This window comes from Equus caballus, chromosome 3 (genome assembly GCF_041296265.1).
Source record: "Equus caballus isolate H_3958 breed thoroughbred chromosome 3, TB-T2T, whole genome shotgun sequence".
NCBI lineage: Eukaryota > Metazoa > Chordata > Mammalia > Perissodactyla > Equidae > Equus > Equus caballus.
This window is the reverse complement of record NC_091686.1, coordinates 42399600-42422248: the sequence shown is the minus strand read 5'-3', so window position 1 is coordinate 42422248 and position 22649 is coordinate 42399600. Positions and strand designations below refer to the sequence as shown.

Below are 22649 nucleotides of genomic sequence, written 5' to 3'. Positions count from 1 at the left end.
AATTAAACCTCCTATTTCACAAGGAAAATACAAGCCTAAACTTACAAAAGCATTACTTGCATTGATTCCTACCCTTTTCCTCTGTCCTTGTTATAATGAAGGAGTGTTTCTCCTTCTATCTAAGGCCAGACCCTTCTACTGTATTCAAGATCCTACGCCTTTGGGCCATCTCAGCCTACTGCAAGGTGGCTTTCATTCCCAATACATAACTCAAATTGTTTTTGCAAAGGAGCTTCTTGTTTCTAAATCCAAAAAGTTTTAGTCTATATTTGTCTTATTTAACTTCTCAGCAGAACGTGACATCACTGACATAGAACGTGACCTCTCTATGCAACATTCTCTTCTTTTAGTTTACCACGTTCACCTGGTTTCTTTCTTAACTCTAGAGCTAAACCTGGGCTCCTTTAGGCATTCCTCTTTTCTGCTTTTACCTAAAAAGTTGTTTGGGAGGATCTTATCTTTGGCCCTCTGTTCTTTTCATTCTCAACATGCTCCCAGAGCAAGCTCATCCATTCTCATGACTTTAATTTGGATTTGCAGTAGTTAATGCCCAAATTGATATCTCCATCCCAGATCTTTCACTTGATTTTCATATATTTGCATTTTCAACTGCCTGACACCTTAAACTAGAGCTGACCCAAATAAAACACTGGACAGCTCCACTGCTCTTCACTCAATGTTCCTTAACTCAACAAATACTGCTACCAGCTATCCAGCAAGCCCAGTAATGTGTGCATGTCATTCTAGATGCTTCCTTCTCCCTTTCCATGTCCCCATGTTGAAACAATCACAAAGTTCTGTCGAGTCTGTCTCCCAAATAGCTCTCCAATTTACCCATTTTTTTTCCATCTCCAGAGCCACAAGCCTTGTGGAGGCCCAATCAATTGTAGGTACACAGTAGCCACATCTTTCTAAACAGCAATTCCAATCATGTTACATACAAGGCTTTCCCATATCCTTAGCATAATGCAATGTTCGAATCCTACAATGTGGTTTAAATGCCCCTGCCACCAGAATATTTTAAGTCCAAGAAATATGTTTTCTCACGACTCCAAGCTTTTGTACATGTAGATGTCTAACCAGCATACTTTTCCCTACCCCTTTCCTTGGGCTGTTTCCTACTCATGGCTGAGCCAACAGATGGTTTTGATGCCTTCCATTTACCTGGTATGGTGGACTTAAAGGTAGCGTCTATTAATAATAATCTTAACAGCATACACTTATTGAGGATTTGCTGTATGGAGAGTATAGTGTTAAGCACATTCTATATATCACTTCACTTAATTGTCACATCAGTCCTATGAGGTGAGGATCAAGCTTTCTCACAGATAAGGAAACTGCAGCAAAAAGTATTTAAGAAAGGGCCCAAGGTCGAGAGTTAGGAATTGACAGAACTGGGATTCAAATCCAGAAAGTCCAGCTCCAGAGGCCATTCTCTTAACCATGACACTATCACTCCCCAAAACATCTGCTGGATAAATAAACCCCTACTCTGGTAAAAACAAAAGCACACAGACTGGAAGCCAGAATTTTGATTACTATGTTGATTTATAGTCTAGACAAATTTTCCTGAGATTACTATTTCTGTTTCATTAAATAGAAAATATTACCACATACTCTAGACACCTGTGGTTTCCAATCACCTAATCAATTTCATTAGAATTTCATAAGAAGTATAGTGCAAATAGATTCCTTGACTACATCCCAGACTTTCTGAATTAGGATCTCTTCATATGGGAATCAGGGTTAAGTATTTTTAATGAACGTTCTAGGTGTTGTTGAGGTATAGGCAAATACACAAAAGGTTCTTTCCTAAAATATACTGTATCAAAGGATAAGAAACACATAGCTATATAATAAGCATATAAGAATACCAATTCTATTCCCTATATATCAAGTTTAAGCTGTCATCTTTCATAAAAAAAATAAGACCCATATATGTGCTGCATACAAGAGATGCTTTTCAGACTTAAAGACACTCACAAACTGAAAGAGAAGGAATGGAAAAAGATACTCCATGAAAATGGCAATGAAAAGAAAGCTGAGGTAGCAATATTCATATCAGAAAACATAGACTTTAAAATAAAAACTGTAACAACAGACAAAGGGCACTACATAATGATAAAGGGAATGATCCAACAAGAATATTTAACATTTACAAATATCTATGCACCCAACATAACAGCACCTTGACATATAAAGCAATTATTAACAGACATAAAAGGAGAAACAGCAACACAATAATAGTAGAGGACTTTAACAATCCACTTACACCAAAGGAGAGATCATCAAAACAAAAGATCAATAAGGAAACGTTGGCCTTAAATGACATATTAGACCAGATGGACTTAGTACACATGTATAGAACATTCCATCCCAAACCTGCAGAATACACATTCTTTTCAAACGGACATGGAACATTCTCCAGGACAGATCACATATTAGACCACAAAACAAGTCTCAATAAATTTAAGAAGACTGAAATAATACCCAGCATCTTTTCTGACCACAATGGTATGAAACTAGAAATCAACTACAGGAAGAAAATCAGAAAAGCCACAATTGGATGGAGTTTAAACAAAATGCTATTGAACAACAATTGAGTCAAAGAAGAAATCAAACGAGAAATCAAGAATATCTGGAGACAAATGAAAATGAAACTACGACAGGCCAAAGTCTATGTGATACAGCAAAAGCAGTTTTAAGAGGGAAGTTTATATCAATACAGGCCTACCTCAACAAAGAAGAAAAATCCCAAATAAACAGTCTAACAGTGCACCTAAAGGAACTGGAAAAAGAAGAACAAAGCCCAAAATCAGTAGAAGGAAGGAAGTAATAAAAATCAGAGCAGAATTAAATGAAATAGAGACTAAAAAAAACCAGGAAAAAAATCAATGAAACTCAGCGCTGATTCTTTGAAAAGATAAACAACATCGACGAACCTTTAGCTAGACTCACCAAGAAAAAAAGAGAAGGCTCAGATAAATAAAATCAGAAATCAAAGAGGAGAAATTACAACAGATACCTCAGAAATACAAAAGATTATAAAAGAATACTATGAAAAGCTATACGCTAATAAACTGGATAATCTAGAAGAAATGGATAAATTCTTAGACTAATACAACCTTCCAAAACTGAATCAAGAAGAAGTAGAGAATGTGAATAGACCGATCACCAGTAAGGAGATTGAAACAGTTATCAAAAACCTCCCAAAAGATAAAAGTCCAGGACCAGACGGCTTCCCTGGTGAATTATACCAAACATTCAAAGACTTAATCCTATCCTTCTCAAACTCTTCCAAAAAATTGAAGAAGAGAGGAAGCTTCCAAATTCATTTTACGAAGTCAACATCATCCTGATACCAAAAGCAGACAAGGACAACACAAAAGAAGAAAATTACAGGCTCATATCACTGATGAACATCGATGCAAAAATCCTCAACAAAATACTAGCAAATCAACTACAACAATACATTAAAAATTTCATACACCATGATCAAGTGGCATTTATTCCAGGGATGCAGGGATGGTTCAACATCTGCAAATCTATTAACATGATACACCACATTAACAAAAATGAAAAATAAAAATCCCATGATCATCTCAATAGATGCAGAGACAGCGTTTGACAAGATATAGCATCCATTTATGATAAAAACTCTAAATAAATTGGGTATAGAAGGAAAGTACCTCAACATAATAAAGCTGATATATGACAAACCCACAGCTAATATCATTCTCAATGGAGAAAAACTGAAAGCTATCCCTCTAAGAACAGAAACCAGACAAGGATGCCCACTGTCACCACTCTTATTTAACATAGTATTGGAAGTCCTAGCCAGAGCAATCAGGAAAGAAAACGAAATAAACAGCGGTCAGATTGGAAAGGAAGAAGTGAAACTGTCACTAGCTGCAGATGACATGATTTTATATATAGAAGACCCTTAAGAACCCACCAAAAACTTCTCGAACTAATAAACAAATACGGCAAAGTTTCAGGATGCAAAATCAACATGCAGTCAGGCTCCTAATTCACAGGAACACCTATGGGATCATGAGGCCATCACTGTGTGACTTGGTGGATGTACGCTATTGAGAGAGATCGCAGCAACTATAAAGCTCAGGGGAAAATATTGTGACTGATCAGGGAAGGAAGAGGTGGAAGGTCGAGTGTGTCTCCTGCCTGCTTACTTTCTTCATACAATGGACCATGCAAATGACTAAAACATATGGGTCCATTCTCTTTGTATGAAATCCTTACTTCTGGGTTATGATCTCTTCATCCCAGAGGCATCCTGTCTCCAATTCCAGCTATTTACAAGCTCAGGGCTGTCATCATCCCAGTGAGACCCTCCACTGAAACAAAAATCAGTTGCGTTTCTATACACTAACAAGGAAGTGGCAGAAAGAGAAATTAAGAATATAATCCCATTTACAGTTGCAACAAAAAAGAATAAAATATCTAGGAATAAACTTAACCAAGGAGGTGAAAGGTTTGTACACTGAAAACTATAAAACATTGTTGAAAGAAATTGAAGAAGATGTAAAGAAATGGAAGGCTATTCCATGCTCTTGGATTGGAAGAATAAACATAGTTAAAATGTCCATACTTCCTAAAGTAATCTACAGATTCAGTGCAATCCCAATCAAATTTCCAACAACATTTTTCACAGAAATAGAACAAAGAATCCTACAATTTATATGGAACAACAAAAGACGCAGAATAGCCAAAGGAACCCTGAGAAAAAAGAACAAAGCTGGAGGCGTCACACTCCCTGATTTCAAAATATACTACAAAGCTATAGTAACCAAAACAGCATGGTATGGCATAAAAACAGACACACAGATCAATGGAACAGAATCAAGAGTCCAGAAATCAACCCACACATCTATGGACAGCTAATTTTTGACAGGGGAGCCAAGAGCATACAATGGAGAAAGTAGAATCTCTTCAATAAATGGTGTTGGGAAACCTGGACAGCCACATGCCCAAGAATGAAAGTAGACCATTACCTTACACCATGCACAAAAATCAACTCAAAATGGATTTAAGACTTGAATGTAAGACCTGAAACCACGAAACTTCTAGTAGAAAACATAGGCAGTACACTCTTTGACATCGGTCTTAGCAGCATATTTTCAAATACCATGCCTGACTGGGCAAGAGAAACAATATAAAAAATAAACAAATGGGACTACATCAAACTAAAAAGCTTCTGCACAGCAAAGGAAGCCATCAAGAAAAGGAAAAGACAGCCTAACAATTGGGAGAAGATGTTTGTAAACCATATATCAAAAAAGGGGTGAATATCCAAAATATACAAAGAACTCATACATCTCAACAACAAAAAAACCAAAAACCCAGTTCAAAAATGTGCAAAAGATCTGAATGGAGATTTCTCCAAAGAAGATATACGGATGGCCAACAGGCACATGAAAAGATGTTCAACATCACTATCAGAGAAATGCAAATCAAAGCTATAATGAGATATCACCTCACTCTTGTCAGAATGGCTATAATTAACAAGACTGGAAACAATAAGTGTTGGAGAGGATGTAGAGAGAAGGGAACCCTCATACACTGCTGGTGGGAGTCCAAACTGGTGCAGTCACTATGGAAAACAGTATGGAGATGGCTCAAAAAATTAAGACTAGACCTACCATATGATCCAGCTATTCCACTCTTGGGTATTTATCCAAAGAACGTCAAAACGTGAATGCGTAAAGATACATGCACTCCTATGTTCACTGTAGCCTTATTCACAATAGCCAAGACTTGGAAGCAACTTAGGTGCCCGTCAAGGGATGAATGGATGAAGAAGATGTGGCATATATACACAAGGGAATACTACTCAGCCATAAAAAAGGATGAAATCTGGCTAATTGTGACAACAAGGATGGACCTTGAGGGTATTGCTGCTGAGAGTAAAAAGTCAGAGGGAGAAAGTCAAACATTGTATGATCTCACTCACAAATAGAAGATAAAAACAACAAAAGACAATCACATAGCAACAGAGATTGGATTGGTGGTTACCAGAGGGGAAAGGGGGAGAGAAGAGGTTGAAAGGCATGATTAGGCACATGTGTGGTGATGGATGGTAATTAGTCTTTTGGTGGTCAGCATGATATAATCTACATAGGAATTGAAATATAACGATATACACCTGAAATTTATATACTGTTATAAACCAAAGTTACTGCAATTAAAAAAAACAATAATAAAAAAGAAGAAGAAGAAGAAAAGAAGCTGTTGTCTTTTAAATTTTACCTTTAATTCCTGTTGTGATGTGAGGGAAGAAGAGGTCACTAGCATTCGTGTTAAGTTTTGAATTTTCTCAATCTGCACTTTTTGAAGCAAATCTTTTTCTTCCAAAAGTTGGGCCAATTGGTCTTTTTCCATTGCCTGGGCCCGAGTCTCTAAAGAAACCTAAAGAATGTAATATTGGGTTACGTTAATAAATGTAGGTAGGTTTTAAAACCTTGAAAGTATAGTTTAAAAAAATATAAATTTGTATGTGAGTTTTGAGAATTTTTCTTTTCTTTTTTTTTTTGCTGAGGAAGATTCACCTTGAGCTAACATCTGTACCTATATTCCTCTTTCTGCTTGAAAGGGATTTGCCCTGAGCTAACATCTGTGCCTATCTTCCTCCATTTTGTACATGGGACAACAGGACAGCATGGCCGCCAAGTGGTGTAGGTCTGCGGATGGCAACTGAACCCGGGCTGCCAAAGTGGAGTGCACCAAACTTAACCACTAGGCCACAGGGCTGGCCTGAGAATTTTAATTTTATTGAAATAAAATATGCCCTACCTGCAGAACACCAATATGCAGTTACCATAATCAATAATTTCTCAAACTTATAATAGGGTAAAATATACATTTCTTCTCATGTCACTATTCTATATGCCATGTATAAGATTATATCAATGCTGTTAAAGCAATTCTATTAATTGACTAAAAATATATAAATAGGCAGAGAAATCATAAAGCAGAGACTTGAATACCTATAGCAAAGGAAGAAAGATCCTTCTAAGACCGCCATTTGACATCTTAGGTCATTTTTAAAAAGATCAGTAAAATGTAAGTTTTTTACAGACTGGGGACCATGATGGTTTAAACAAACAAATGATAATGACAAGCAATTATGCTATCTTATTAGATTGCTATCTTAGGGCTAGAAGAGGAATTCAAGATAATGTAAAATGAAACAAAGTAGTTTTAAACACTATTCATGGTCTCTCTTTTTAACCTAATTCTCTGTATTTGTGACAGTTTTTATCTCTAAAAAAAACGTATCTCTACTTGGCCCATTTGAAAATCTCAAATTTTGCCCTTTGGAAATGAAAAACAAAATCTAAAATAATTTCAAGAAACCAAATCTGGCAGTTTATAGTAAAGTTTTTACAGGTTGATTTCTCCTTAGTTAAAAACCATTTGTTTTAAATTTAGATTGTAGAACTCAGATATTGAGGATTTAAGAGTCTCTGGGCATGTAGGCAGATCTCAATTCTAAATCCATCTCTATTCTTTACTGAAATACACAGTTCATACATACCTCCTCTAATTGTTTTTTAAGATCCATTATTTCTTTTCTATATCTTTTCAGGAGAGCTTCATCACTAGACACCTCATTGACATAAGGAGTATTCTTCATATATTTAGCAGTGCTGGCAAACTGGGAAAAAATACAAGAGTGTTAAACGTTGACACCAAAAGATTAGTTTAATTAATATTTAGGTTTCTTGTAATTTTCTTTTGTAAAGAAACATCAGTAAAAGCTTCCCAGGTGGCTTACAGCTTCTGAACACAGAGCATTCTACGTCCCTGTAACAATGTCCATAACTTACCGCTGCCACTAGTCTTCAGGAGGGTCAGAGAAATATCTTGAAGACCGATGCCAACAGAGAGCCTACACACCCCGGCTCACTGGAATCCATCTACTCCTCAAAGTCCAGGGCAAACGCTCCCTCTGCGCTGAAGCTTCACTTCCAGTCAAAAGCACCTCTCCTTCCTTTGAACTCTGTCCTACTTATTAGCCACTTAACTTTTAATCCAAGGAAATCACGCTGGAAGACAGGTCTTATCTTCACTATAAGACTATAAATTCTGTGAAGCCAGGAACGCTATCTCCTACCTTTGTTTCTCTGACAGGACCTTGATCCAGCGCTCAATAGCTACTTAAAGTGATGTTTCTTAGAGCATGAGTGTCAAAAGTAACTTTAACTGGGTACGTGAGGGTGCCCATTAAATAACACTGAACCCTTCATTGAGGTAAGATATTCTATTGACAGTTCTCATTCTTCTTTTCTTTTGAAAACAGAAAATACAGGCCTTAGGCTCAGAGCAAACGCAGGCAACAATTTGTTAGCAGGAACTTAAGAATTATTTTGTTATAAACACACACACCCATTTTTTGGGTCACCTCCTGTTTGTTCCAAGTGATAACCAGTTTTTCATTTATGGGACTGATAGAAAGTTTCCTTTTATAATAAGTTAAATTTAAAAAGTGAGTTATTTAAGAAAAAATCAAGTCAATTTCAATAAAATATTGTTGGATGTGGCAAAAATTGGGGAGGCAGGATATGAATGATTGAAGTTTGGGAAGATTAAGGAATGCTATTTAGTAGACACACCAATTTTATTTTAACAGGTATGTTATGTCAATTACAAAAAATTACACCTAATTTTAGTAGCTAATTTTTCCTTCTGAAAGATGATTTCCCCCATATTGATTCGAGATAAAAATCAAACTCACCTGGAGAGTAGTCAGGGTTTCATCCAAAGACACTGGAGTAATTGTGCAGATAATGCGTGTTTTTGCATTTCCTCCCAAGGAATTCTGGAGAATTCGTGTTAATTTGCTATCTCGATAATTTATGAAACCACTTAGTGAGAGATGAGTTTGGGGAGAAAAAGAGTAAAACTTTTTATATAACAAAATGGTTTATTTTTAACGCAGAACCTTAAATTTGCTACAGTTTAAAAAATTCATTCTTTACTGGTTACTTGAGGCAGAGCAAAACTACTAACTAGAAAATATTTAAAATATAAAGTAAATTTAGTAGGTCACGGTCATACATATAAGAAGCAACGCATGCTCATAGAATCACAGAAGCTTTTGAACATACAGGGGTATCAGTACATTTATTTGAGTGTCACTGAAATATCATAATTTTCAACCTAATGAAAAATGTAAGCATTAATAGGTAAATGTACAATGGGACAAACTTACCCAACTTGTCCATCACTAAGTTTCTTGATCACTTGTCCCAAAATAAATAAGCTACGATTTATATTACAGCCTTCCTTGAGTCGCACACCTGCATTTATTAAATAAATAAGAAAACAAATTGGCCCCTGTACTAGATGATGAACTTATTTATCAGTAATTTATGGGAGAAATTAGAAATTGCAGGGTCAGATGCTACAGTCTGTGCTTCAAATTAGATCTGCGCCCACCTTTCCTCCCACTGCTGACAGGCGCCCTTCCCTTCCTCCCACCCATCACGTGAAGCAGAAAGGCTCTCACCCAAGAGAAACAGCTCGAAAAAGACGACTAAGAAAAGAATAAGAATGCAGGAAAGCCCATGTCTGCACCACGTCCTAAAAGAGCTCCTCGAACTCCTCAATTCAAATCTATTTTTCCAAACCTCCAATACAGGCAACTAATGACGTGCAACCAAGTTAGTTCCTAGAGGTTCACAACCAAAAGTCCTTATTTTTAAACTGTTAATATGCTCACATGTCTTAAACGGAAGTCTACTGAAAAAGGTTTCTCTCACTTTATTCTCCTTTCAACCAGTTCCTATCGCTCTAACCAAGAACTATTATTAGTTTATTCTTCTAGAGATTTTTAGAAATACAAGTTCATACGTATTAATTTTTCCCCTTTCTTCTTTACATAAATAGTAGCATACTATACACACTATTTTGCACTTTGCTTTTTTCACTTGGCAATATATCATATATCTTATTGGTAAACATTGGTCTTTTTCACTCTTTTTTACAGCATAGAATTCCATTGTATGGATGTATCAGAATTTATTTACCTAGCACCCTGCTGAGGGACATGCAGGTGTTCAATCTGCCATGTACACAAAAAATACTGCAACAAATCCTTCTGAACAGCAGTTATTGCACAGGTGCGTTATTCAGCTACTGCTGGAATACTGCTGTTTAACAAGCCAGCTGAAAGCAACAGGCATTTATTTCTTGTTCACAGGTCTGAGGATCCACTGGTGTGGTGGGTACAGGCCACACTCAGCCGAGTGTCTCTATGTCAGGCTGCAGGAAACTAACACAGAGAGAGGCCTGACATCTTTATGGTTCTGAAACTTCCCATCTAAGTATGCGTTTTCATTTGTCTCAGTGTTTGGTTACCTCTTTCAGGTCTGTTTTAATGTTTTCCTTATTTTGGTCTTATACAATTTTTGTTGAGTTTCTTCCTAGGTATTATGCCTTTTAAGTCATTATTGCAAAGGGGGGTCTTTTCGTACATTAAATATTCCAACCGGCTGTTGTGTTAGGAGGTGCTCATGTCCGTAGATTAATTTTGTATCCTGCCACTTTTCTGAATTTCCTTACTGATTATGGTGTTCATGGGACTCTCAGGAGCTTTCCAACTATAAATCCTGTCAACGACAGAGTTTCATCTTTTTAACTAACGCTACAGCAGCACAAAGCAGATAATAAGCCAGATAAGGAAGCTGCTTTTTCTGTTAAAGACTTTTATCACAAAATTATCATCATTACTTTATTAGTCTCTAAAATGCATGGTGGCACTTTTATTCTGTTAAAGAACAGGAGAACGTTCAGACCAAAATATTTCATGAGTTTTCATTACCTTCAGCACCTGTTTGAGCAGCTCTTTCACTGCCTGCAAGATCAACCAAATTCTGCAAGAGATGAAAATAAAGCTTTAGGAAGTGTAACTTGAAATAATAAAATCCAAACTACTGGAAGAACATTTTTAACCCATGGTTTATCTGAACGCCCCATCTGTTTCCTTGTTTCTCACCTCACTATTTAAGGCTTCCCTTGTCTGAGTCAAACTGACCTCAACACCTTGTTCCTTCTTTATAATACCTCCTCCATAATGCTGCCACAATAGGTTCACTTTCCTACACAAAGTTCGAAATCTTACCATGGTGAAGACGATTCTTTATAATCCGGCACTTGTGTTGCTCTAGACTCATTTCTGTCCATCACTTACTCTTAACTCTGGCTGAGCTACTGACTATGCCCTCCACACCATGCACAGCTACCCTTTGCCATTCCCTGTGTTTAGCTGATTCTGATGTTCTAGTCTGCCCCTACTCTTCATTCACGACCAAAGGCAACTGCCACCTTCCCAGTGTAGCTTTGTCAACTTGATCCTTCCTTCCCCATACCTTGAATGAATTGACCTTTCAACGGTGTACCCAGAGGTCTTTATAGATATGACTGGTTATTATAGCACTTACTGTGTTGAGCTAGTTATTTGCGTCTCTGACCACACTGCAGCATCTTTAAAACCATGGGCCTCTCTTCCATTTCACAAATATTGTTGAAAAAAACTGACTGCCTGTCGTGCTGCAGGCAGCACGTTAGGTGCTAGGGATATGGCAGTGCAACAGACAAATGAGGACCCTGCTCTCAGCTTATGCTCTGCACAGGGTGGGACTCGGGGAGGAGGAAGTTAGTGAGAGGAGAGAAAAAGACAAACAAATAAGAAACATAGCATGTTAAGCGTAATACAGACAATTTAAACAGAGTGTTAGAAGTGGGAAGAGGAAAGGACAGGACAGGCTCTTTGGGCGGGATGGCAGGGGAAGTCCCCCAATTCAGCTAAGATCTGGAATGACAGAGAAGAGGGAGCCAGCCCTGCAAAGACCAAGGGAACCATACTCCAGATTAAAGAACAACCAGCACACCAGTCACAAAGGAGAAATGAGCTTGGTGTGTTCAAGAAATGGAAAGGGCAGTGTGGCAGAGCTGGTGAAGGAGTGATGGGACAAGATAGGTTACAGAAGCAGGAAGGGCTCAGCTTATGCAGGGCTTTGTAGCCAAGGGTAAGAAGTGGGTTTTTGGGATGCAATGGGAAGCCATTGGACAGCTTTGACAAGAGTGACATGCTTGACTGAACTTCCTCAAGGGTCACCTGGGCCGCTGGGGGGCAAACAGATTGGAGAGGGGCAAGACCGTAGCCAGGAGCCCAGTTAGGAGGCTGGGGCAGGAATGTGAGTGGAGACAAGGCGGCCTGGGCTAGGGAGGTTGCCATGGAGACAGTAAGTATGGAGGGATGTCTTCTTTACTCTTTTAATCTCAGAGCCCAGTACTGGGCTCAGAACACTGTAAAGCCTCCGCAAATATTCTTAATGCATTAAAAGAAAGTCAAAGACTTAAATTATTTGTCTCTGTGGAGACTTCCAGTGATGAACAGGTGATTATACACTTCTGCTTTGGAGTCCTATCCCTGATACTTCTTTCTTTAAAACATTCAAAGAAGTCTCACCTTTCCTGTATAGTATCTACCACAGATGGCCTAGATACATAATAAAGGGGTGAAGTGGTGGTGAAGGCAGCATGAACTTAGGTATAAAGATGGGAACAAGCATTAGTGTTCAAAGATACCAAGTGGCCCAACCTATCCTTAAGAGAGGAGCGCACATGGAGCTGAAGGACGTCAAGTTAGACTGGTTAAGAGTGGCCAGATCTTGTCCAAGGAAGTGACACAACACAAGCTTAGTGACATCAGAAATCTGCATAACAGACTGAGGAAGCAAAACCAGGTCATGGGGGCCAGGTCCAGGGGAATGATACAGTAATTCAAGAGATGAGGACTTGAGTATGACACCCATGGAATGCTAAAGGGTAGAATCAATAAAAAACAGGGATGACGGGACAAAAGAGAAGGCAGAAAAAGATGAGGTGAAACTGACTTGGGTTTCCAGTCTAGGTGACCAGGATAACACTGATAATACTGGAAAAAAGGAATATTCACCATGGTAGGAAGAAATAACTTGGTTTTAGACACACTAAAATTTGAGATATCAGTGAGACACACCGTTATAACAATCTTTAGGAAGATATGAATTAGAACTCAGAGACTCTAGACAAAATAAATATATGGCTGTCATCAAAAGAGAAATGTGAACCAAATGTCAGAGGGCAACGGGGAAGTAAGAAAGGCCACAGAACACGCCTGAGTTTTTGTTAGAAAGGTAGGGAAAAGAAGCCACAGAAGCGAACAGAGAAGGAGCAGAGCTAAGAGAACCTGGATATTATTCTCCCAGAAAGGCCAGGAGACACTCAGAGACTCCCTCCAAAGAGCCAGAAAATGATTCTGGGGAAGACTTCTTTCCAAGAAGATACTTAGAGTGAGCGGGAGGCTGGAGGGCTGGACTTGATGATATCTAAGGTCGCCAGATAATAGAACATCAAAGAACACAAGAAAAGTCACCAAATGGATCACTGAATATGTCAAGAGTATTAAAGCTACATTATTAAGAGAAAAGTTAAAAATTGCAGTGAAATACCACAGGCCAGGTTTGGAAAACAAAACAGAAGTTAGGTTTTGTGGGGTTTTTTATTGTTAAACTGAAGCAACCATAGGCTATTATAATAGACAGTATACTGTGTAGTAAAATGACTGGGGTGAACTAGAATTAGATACTTGAGTGATTTTTCAAAATCTAAAAGTCAATAAACATATTATAGATTTACTCGTTTTTTCCCTGAAGTTTTCAAATCAAATAACCTTTATTTTTTAAAGATTGGCATCTGAGCTAACATCTGTTACCAATCTTCCCCACCCTTCTTCTTTTCCCCAAAGCCCCCCAGCACACAGTTGTATATTCTAGTTGTAGTAGGTCCTTCTTCTGGCTGTGCTATGTGGGACACCACCTCAGCGTGGCCTGATGAGTGGTGCTGGGTCCGCACCCAGGATCCAAAGTGGCGAAACCCCGGGCCTCCAAAGCAGCGTGAGAACTCAACCTCTTGGCCACAGGGCCAGCTCCCAAACAGAATAATCTTAAATCGTATCCCACATCAAGCTAAAGAATTTAGGTCCTGAAGACAGAGAATAAAGCAATAATGGTAAGGAATAGGAAGGAAGCACAAAAACAGAGAGAACTGATACAGCGCAGCAAGAAGGAAACGGGAGGTTTACTTATGTGGTAAGGAGTGTTTGCATAATGCTTATGTTCACTCATTCAACAAACAGGTATTGAATATAAACTACATACGATGTGTTGGGGCTATAAAGATGAATTAGACATTACTCTTCCCTTCAAGGGATTTACAGTCTAAAACATTGTGCTCATAGATGGGGTGGGTGGAGCAAAATGGCAGGGTGAGGTGACCCAGGACTCTCTCCCCTCCACACTACAACAAAGGACTGAAAAAAAACTGAATTTCAGCTAATAAACCTAATGCCAGGACATCAGAGACCTAGAGTATCAAAAAGACGGAGGACAGAGACCCTGGTGCTGGCCTCAGAGGAGCTGGAACCGGGTAGGAGAGAACTTCGCTCCCTCCCCTAGAGTCTGGGATCGCTGGCACAGGTGTGGGAAGGAGTGGAGGAGGGGCTGCGCAACCGGGGGATTGCCCAGGACTCCTGCCGTGGGTATAGTGGAAACCCGCTGATGGGGGAAAGCTTCCGTGTGTGGGGACCCCATAAACCCAGGGCCCCGGGAGACCAGAGAACAGAACTGATCCGAATCCAGATCGGCGCGCCAGAAAAACAGCCCCTCCCCCTGGCAAACAACACTGGGTGCTGCCATATTGCCTGAAGGCGGAGAGCTCAGAACACACGGCTCTAAACCCCCATATAGTGGCGACAGGTTGTAACTGCAACTGAATTCTACCACCATGCAAAAAAACCGCTCCTCTACCATCCAGCAATTTATAAAAGCTATAGACCAGAGAGAAAACAATAAAAACACAGAATTAAGTCCTGAGGACTTAGAAATAGGTAAACTAAGTGAAAATGAGTTCAGAGCAGCTATAATCAAAAAACCCAATGAGATAGAGAGAAAGATAGAGAAACAAGCCAACGAGTTCCGGAGTTACTTGACAAAAGAGATTGAAATTATAAAGAAGAATCAAACAGAATAACTAGAGATGAAAAACACAATGGACCAGATAAAACAGAATACAGACTCCCTGAATGCCTGTGTAGACACCATAGAGGAGCAAATTAGCATAATTGAAGATAGACAGGCCGAATGGCTCCAAGATAGACAGGCCGAATGGCTCCAGACAGAGAAAGAAAGAGAACTAAGAGTTAAAAAAAATGAGGAAAATCTCTGAGAGACAGCAGATTCAATGAGGAGAAAGAATTTAAGGATAATAGGAATTCCCGAGAACGTGGAAAAGGAAAATGGAGCAGAAAGTGTGCTTAATGAAATTATAGAAGAGAACTTCCCAAATCTAGGGATTGAGGGAGAAATGTGTGTAGAGGAAGCTTTCAGATCTCCTAGATTTGTCAATGTGAAAAGACCTACTGCAAGGCATATAGTAGTACAAATGGCAAAAATGAAAGACAAAGAAAGAATACTCAGGGCAGCAAGACAGAAGTAAATAACCTACAAAGGAACTCCTATCAGACTTTCAGCGGATTTCTCTGCAGAAACTTTACAAGCTAGGAGAGAATGGAGTGACATATTCAAAACTTTAAAAGATAAAAATCTTCAGCCAAGAATACTCTATCCAGCAAGAATATCCTTCAGATGTGAGGGAGAAATTAAATCTTTTCCAGACAAACAAAAGTTAAGGGAATTTGTAACCAAAAGTCCTCCACTACAAGAAATCCTCAAGAAGGCTCTCATACCTGAAAAAAGAAAAAAGGGAGAAAGGGGTCACAAACCACAGAGTAGGGAGACAGATAAACAGAACCAGAATAGGATAGCAAATATTCAACTGTAGCATTAGGATAAAGGTAAGGAAACAACCAAAGCAAAGACGATCTTATCACTCTAACTACAAACTCATAACACGAGTTGGAATAAGAAATGAAAATAACAGGGCTGGCCCCATGGCTGAGTGGTTAAGTTTGCGTGCTCCGCTGCAGGCGGCCCAGTGTTTTGTTGGTTCGAATCCTGGGCGCGGACATGGCACTGCTCATCAAATCACGCTGAGGCAGCGTCCCACATCCCACAACTAGAAGGACCCACAACGAAGAAGATACAACTATGTACTGGTGGGCTTTGGGGAGAAAAAGGAAAAAAATAAAATCTTAAAAAAAAAAGAAATGAAAATAATAATTTAGGAGGGGAAGAGCAAAGGAACTAAATCAGTCTAGGCCAAGTAAGTAAGAGGCCACCAGAGAATAGACTATATTATACACGAGATTCTAAATACAAACTTCAGGGTAGACACTAAACTAAAAAACAGAACACAGCCACAAAACATAAATAAGGAAAAAGCTAAGAAACCCAGGATAAGAAACTGCAGTATTAAATGGGTAGGCTAAAGCACACAGGAAGACAAACACAGGAAAACCAGATAACGAGCGACAGATTGACAGCATTAAGTCCACATGAATCAATAATCACTCTCAATGTAAATGGATTGAACTCTCCAATAAAAAGACACAGAGTGGCAAAATGGATTAAAGAACAAGATCCAACAATTTGTGGCCTCCAGGAAACACACCTCAGCCTCAAGGACAAACACCGGCTCAGAGTGAAAGGGTGGAGGACAATACTTCAAGATAATAGCAAGCAAAAAAACCCAGGTGTTGCAATTCTTATATCAGACAAAGCAGATTTCAAAATAAGACAGGTAAAGAGAGACAGAGAGGGACAATATATAATGATCAAAGGGACACTTCATGAAGAAGAAATAACACTTATAAATATCTATGCACCCAACATAGGAGCACCAAGGTTCATAAAGCAACTATTAACAGACCTAAAGGAAGATGTTAAAAACAACACAACAATAGTAGGGGACCTCAACAGCCCATTCACATCAATGGACAGATCATCCAGACAGAAAATCAACAAGGAAATAGTGGAGCTAAATGAAAAACTAAAACAATTGGGCTTAATAGACATACATAGATCACTTCATCCAAAAACAGCAGAATACACATTCTTCTCAAGTGCAAATGGAACATTCTCAAGGATAGGCCATATGTTGCCAAACAAGGCAAGCCTCTACAAATTTAAAAAAAATTGAAACAATAACAGGCATCTTCTCTGATCATAATGCTATAAGGCTAGAAATTAATTACAAGAAAGAAAAAAGCTGAGAAAGGCACAAAGATGTGGAGACTAAACAATACACTACTGAACAAGCAATGGATCATTGAAGAAATTAAAGAAGAAAAAATACCTGGAAACAAATGAAAATGATAACATGCCATACCAACTCATATGGGATACAGCAAAAGCCGTATTAAGAGGAAAATTCATCGCAATACAGGCACATCATAACAAACAACAAAAATCCCAAATAAGCAATCTTAAACTACACCTAACTGAACTAGAGAAAGAACAAACAAAGCCCAAAGTCAGCAGAAGGAGAGAAATAATAAAAATCAGAGCAGAAATAAATACTATTGAAACGAAAATGGTGGTAGAAAGGATCAATGAAACAAAGAGTTGGTTCTTTGAGAAGATAAATAAAATTGACAAACCTCTAGCCAGACTTACAAAGAAAAAAAGGGAGAAAGCTCAAATAAACAAAAGCAGAAATGAAAGAGGAGAAATAACAACAGACTCTGCAGAAATACAAGGGATTATAAGAGAATACTACAAAAAACTCTATGCTAACAGAACGGATAACCTAGAGGAAATGGATAAATTCTTAGACTCCTACAATCTCCCAAAGCTCACTCAAGAAGAGGCAGACAATTTGAACAGACCAATCACAAGGAAAGAGACTGAAACAGCAATCAAAAACATCCCAAAGAATAAAACCCCAGAACCAGATGGCTTTCCTGGGGAATTCTACCAAACTTTCAGGGAGGATTTAATACCTATCCTTTTCAAGCTATTCCAAAAAATTAGGGAGGATGGAACACTTCCTAACACATTCTATGAGGCCAACATCATGCTGATACCAAAGCCTAACAAGGACACCACAAAAAAAGAGAACTACAGGCCAATATCACTGATGAACATAGACGCAAAAATTCTAAACAAAATTTTGGCAACCAGAATTCAGCAATACATCAAAAGGATCATACATCATGATCAGGTGGGATTCATACCAGGGACACAGGGATGGTTCAACAACCGCAAATCAATCAACGTGATACACCACATCAACAAACTGGAGAATAAAAACCACATGATCATCTCAATAGATGCAGAGAAGGCATTTGACAAGATCCAACAGCCATTTATGATAAAAACTCTGAACAAAATGGGCATAGAAGGGAACTACCTCAACATAATAAAGGCCACATATGACAAACCCACAGCCAACATCATACTCAATGGGCAAAAACTGAGCGCCATCCCCATGAAAACAGGAACAAGACATGTATCACCACTTATTTAACACAGTACTGTACACACTTATTTAACACAGTACTGGAGGTCCTGGCCAGAGCAATCAGGCAAGAAAAAGGAATAAAAGGAATCCAAATAGGGAGGGAAGAAGTGAAACTCTCGCTGTTTGCAGATGACATGATCTTATATATAGAAAACCCCAAAGAATCCATTGGAAAACTCTTAGAAGTAATCAACAACTACAGCAAGGTTGCAGGGTATAAAATCAATTTGCATAAATCAGTAGCATTTCCATATTCTAACAACGAACTAACAGAAAAAGAACTCAGGAACACAATACCATTCACAATAGCAAGAAAAAGAATAAAATACCTCGGGGTAACTTTAACTAAGGAAGCGAAGGACCTACATAATGAAAATTACAAGGCTTTTCTGAGAGAATTGGATGACGACATAAGGAGATGGAAAGACATTCCATGTACATGGATTGGAAGAATAAACAGTTAAAATGTCCGTTCTACCTAAAGCAATCTACAGATTCAACACTATCCCAATCAGAATCCCAATGACCTTCTTTACAGAATTAGAACAAAGAATCCTAAAATCATATGGGGCAACAAAAGACCCCGAATTGCTCAAGCAATCCTGAGAAAAAAGACCAAAACGGGAGGCATTACAATCCGTGACTTCAAAACTTACTACAAAGCTACAGTAATCAAAACAGCATGGTACTGATACAAAAACAGGTGCAAAGATCAATGGAACAGAATTGAAAGCCCAGAAATAAAACCACACATCTATGGACAGCTTATCTTCGACAAAGGAGCAGAGTGCATACAATGGAGAAAAGAAAGTCTTTTCAACAAATGGTGCTGGGAAAACTGGAAAGCCATATGTAAAAGAATGAAAATCGACCATTCTTTTTCACCATTCACCAAAATAAACTCAAAATGGATCAAAGACCTAAAGGTGAGACCTGAAACCATAAGGCTTCAGGAAGAAAACATAGGCGGTACACTCTTTGACATCAGTATTAAAAGGACCTTTTTGGACACCATGCCTTCTCAGAGAAGGGAAACAATAGAAAGAATAAACAAATGGGACTTCATCAGACTAGACTAAAGAGCTTCTTCAAGGCAAATGAAAACAGGATTGAAACAAAAAAACAACCCACTAACTAGGAAAAAATATTTGCAAGTCATATATCTGACAAAGGCTTAATATCCATAATATATAAAGAACTCTCACAACTCAACAACAAAAAATCAAACAACCCGATCAAAAAATGGGCTGGAGACATGAACAGACATTTCTCCAAAGAAGATAGACGGATGGCCAATAGGCACATGAAAAGATGCTCATCATCGCTGATCATCAGGGAAATGCAAATCAAAACTACACTAAGATATCACCTTACACCCATTAGAATGACAAAAATATCTAAATCTAATAGTGACAAATGTTGGAGAGGTTGCGGAGAGAATGGAACCCTCATACACTGCTGGTGGGAATGCAAACTAGTGCAGCCACTATGGAAAACAGTATGGAGATTCCTCAAACAATTAAAAATAGAACTACCATACGATCCAGCCATTCCACTACTGGATATCTATCCAAAGAGCTTAAAGTCAGCAATTCCAAAAGTCCTATGCACCCCAATGTTCACTGCAGCATTATTTACAATAGCCAAGACATGGAAGCAACCTAAGTGCCCATCAACAGATGAATGGATAAAGAAGTCGTGGTATATATATACAATGGAATACTACTCAGCTGCAAAACAGAACAAAATCATCCCATTTGCAACAACATGGACGGACCTTGAGGGAATTATGTTAAGTGAAATAAGCCAGTTAGAGAGGATAATCTCTGTATGACTCCACTCATATGAGGAATTTAAAAATGTGGACAAAGAGAACAGATTAGTGGTTACCAGGGGAAAGGTGGGGTGGGGGGTGGGCACAAAGGGTGAAGTGGTGCACCTACAACACGAATAACAAACAGTAATGTACAACTGAAATTTCACAAGATTGTAACCTATCATTAACTCAATAATAAATAAATAAATAAATAAATTCAACCCACCATTTGGGAGAAAAATTGCAATTAAGGAGGAACAAAAAGTTCCAATATCTACAGACTATTAAAATTAAATGATAAAAAAGACCACAATGGTTTCTCCTGTAGCAATAAATTCTTCAGATCTGTAGAATGCCGCAAACCCCCTCAGTTCATTTTAATTTGCTTTCACTGACACGCATGTCCAACAGAACAGTAAGAAAAAAGAAAAAGAAAGAAACTACCTTGGGGGAAAAATAAAGTTTATTGGAAGAAATATTCCATTTGAAAACAAAAAGAAACTCTGGGTTAATCAGCATATGATCCAACAGAACTTGGAGGATGCATGGGAAGCCCTGTGCTGTAAACCAAAGAGAGTGCCATCTACAGAATGCATACTTTGAATACATCGTCAACCGTGGCAACATTTCCATCGGTTAAATAAATGTAATTTCTTTTCATTAAAAAAAAATAAAAAACATAAAACATTATGCTCATAATATAAAACGTATTTTTTTTATTGTACTTAAGAATGAACTTGAATATGTGATTTATTTTTTAACCATCCCATCTAGGTTTCTGTTGATCTCACAACTCTCAATTCTACTGGCTGAGACTAAGTTAAAAAAAAAAATCACCAAATTCCAAGACTACTTTAATTTTTAAATGTAGATTGGAAAAAAACCCCAAATCCTCTTTCGTTACTGGTTAGGAAAGGCCTCAACTCCTACAACCATTACATCTAAATTGTAGGAGATGGCAGCCATAACATAAGAGGAAGAAAGATCCCCTGAATTTTTCCTATATTTTAACTAGTAATCTCATGCCACTGATAAGAATAAACTACCAATTTATAGATGTTTTTCCCTATTTAGTTAACAGTTCTTATGAAACCAAACATCCAGCAGCTGAATTAAACTTTGCTTTGGCCCATAGAGTACATTAGCAGGGTTTATCAATACTCACCAAATGGGACACCTTGACAGATCCTTCACAATTAGAGGGTTCACCTTTCTCTCTACTTTCCAAAATCTAGAGAGAAAAGGCAACTTGTAGAAAAATTAGTGTCTTCTTGATTGGAAAAACCAAGTAGAGAGAGAATTACCCACCATCCTAAAAATGGTATGAGAACGACTGCTCCTTTGATTCATCTTTGTGATTCCATAGTGTCTGTTCTCTGTAAAAATGAGTCATATTTCAGCGGCATATATTAAAATCCAAAGAAAAACATTAACTTTTATTGTAGCTTAAAAGTGAAAAGTGTGATTTGAAGCCTAAATACATTCAAGTGAATAGTTTTTACTATTTTACAAGTGTTTTGAGGAAATACAGCATAAAGTCTTACTTTCTCCCTTTGTGATCCACTTCAAAGCCATTTCTGGTGTATAAACAACTTCTTCTGTGAGATCAGCCACATATACATTCCTCTGAAACAAGGTTAATGATGGGAAGAGTAGAGAAATAGAAGTCACTTAAAAGTGTGCATCTCAAAAGAAGGTGCAAACTATTACAGAATTCATTTGTAGAAGTTAAAAGTAGAAAATGGAGAATATTACTCTGTATAAAAATAAGAAGTAAATCTATGATATTTACAATTTATATCCTATACCAAAGCACACCAAATTCTAACCTGATACTTCCATCTCGTTCTTTTGAGGCCCTTACACAAAAATATTACAACTGTCAATATTTCAAAATGATACATGTCGCTTAAAAGATGATCTCATAAACATTTAAGAAAGAAAACAAAAAACAAATCACAGAAACAGGATACATTTTAAAAAATAATGGAAAGTAAAGGTTAATGTTCATGAAGTATAATCCCAATAAGTAACTGTATTGTTTGAGCTACTGTTACTCACATTGAAGTCTTCCCGAATTATCAAAGGCTTCATTTTTTGAGTGTCACAGAGTAAGTCTGTAATGGTTTCATTGTATATCTCCATGTAAGACACACGTAAGAGAAATTCCCTATCAGGAAACTAGGAGAAAACATACGTAAAAACATCAGAGATCACCCAATTATGAAAACCTAATACTGAATGTTGATGTGCTCATAATAAACATTAAAATATTCTTTGAGAAGTTATCTTTGTAAAACAAACAAAAAAAATCCTATGGTTCTATATTGACAAAAGGAAACACAAA

The 22649-nt window shown here is 37.9% G+C and overlaps 1 protein-coding gene across 7 annotated transcripts in view; it reads right to left on the bottom strand.

Moving 5' to 3' along the window:
* The window catches only part of CENPE (centromere protein E), an 85543-nt gene that overhangs the window by 58587 nt on the left and 4307 nt on the right, over positions 1 to 22649 (bottom strand). For all 7 annotated transcript variants that reach the window (XM_023637600.2, XM_023637601.2, XM_023637604.2 and 4 more), the window contains exons 5-13: positions 22364 to 22483; positions 21847 to 21928; positions 21611 to 21678; positions 21468 to 21533; positions 10844 to 10895; positions 9233 to 9320; positions 8756 to 8885; positions 7556 to 7675; positions 6268 to 6426 (exon numbers count right to left, since the gene is read on the bottom strand). In XM_023637600.2, the coding sequence (XP_023493368.1) occupies positions 6268 to 6426; positions 7556 to 7675; positions 8756 to 8885; positions 9233 to 9320; positions 10844 to 10895; positions 21468 to 21533; positions 21611 to 21678; positions 21847 to 21928; positions 22364 to 22483 (885 nt within the window). The remainder of the gene's footprint in view (positions 1 to 6267; positions 6427 to 7555; positions 7676 to 8755; positions 8886 to 9232; positions 9321 to 10843; positions 10896 to 21467; positions 21534 to 21610; positions 21679 to 21846; positions 21929 to 22363; positions 22484 to 22649) is intronic.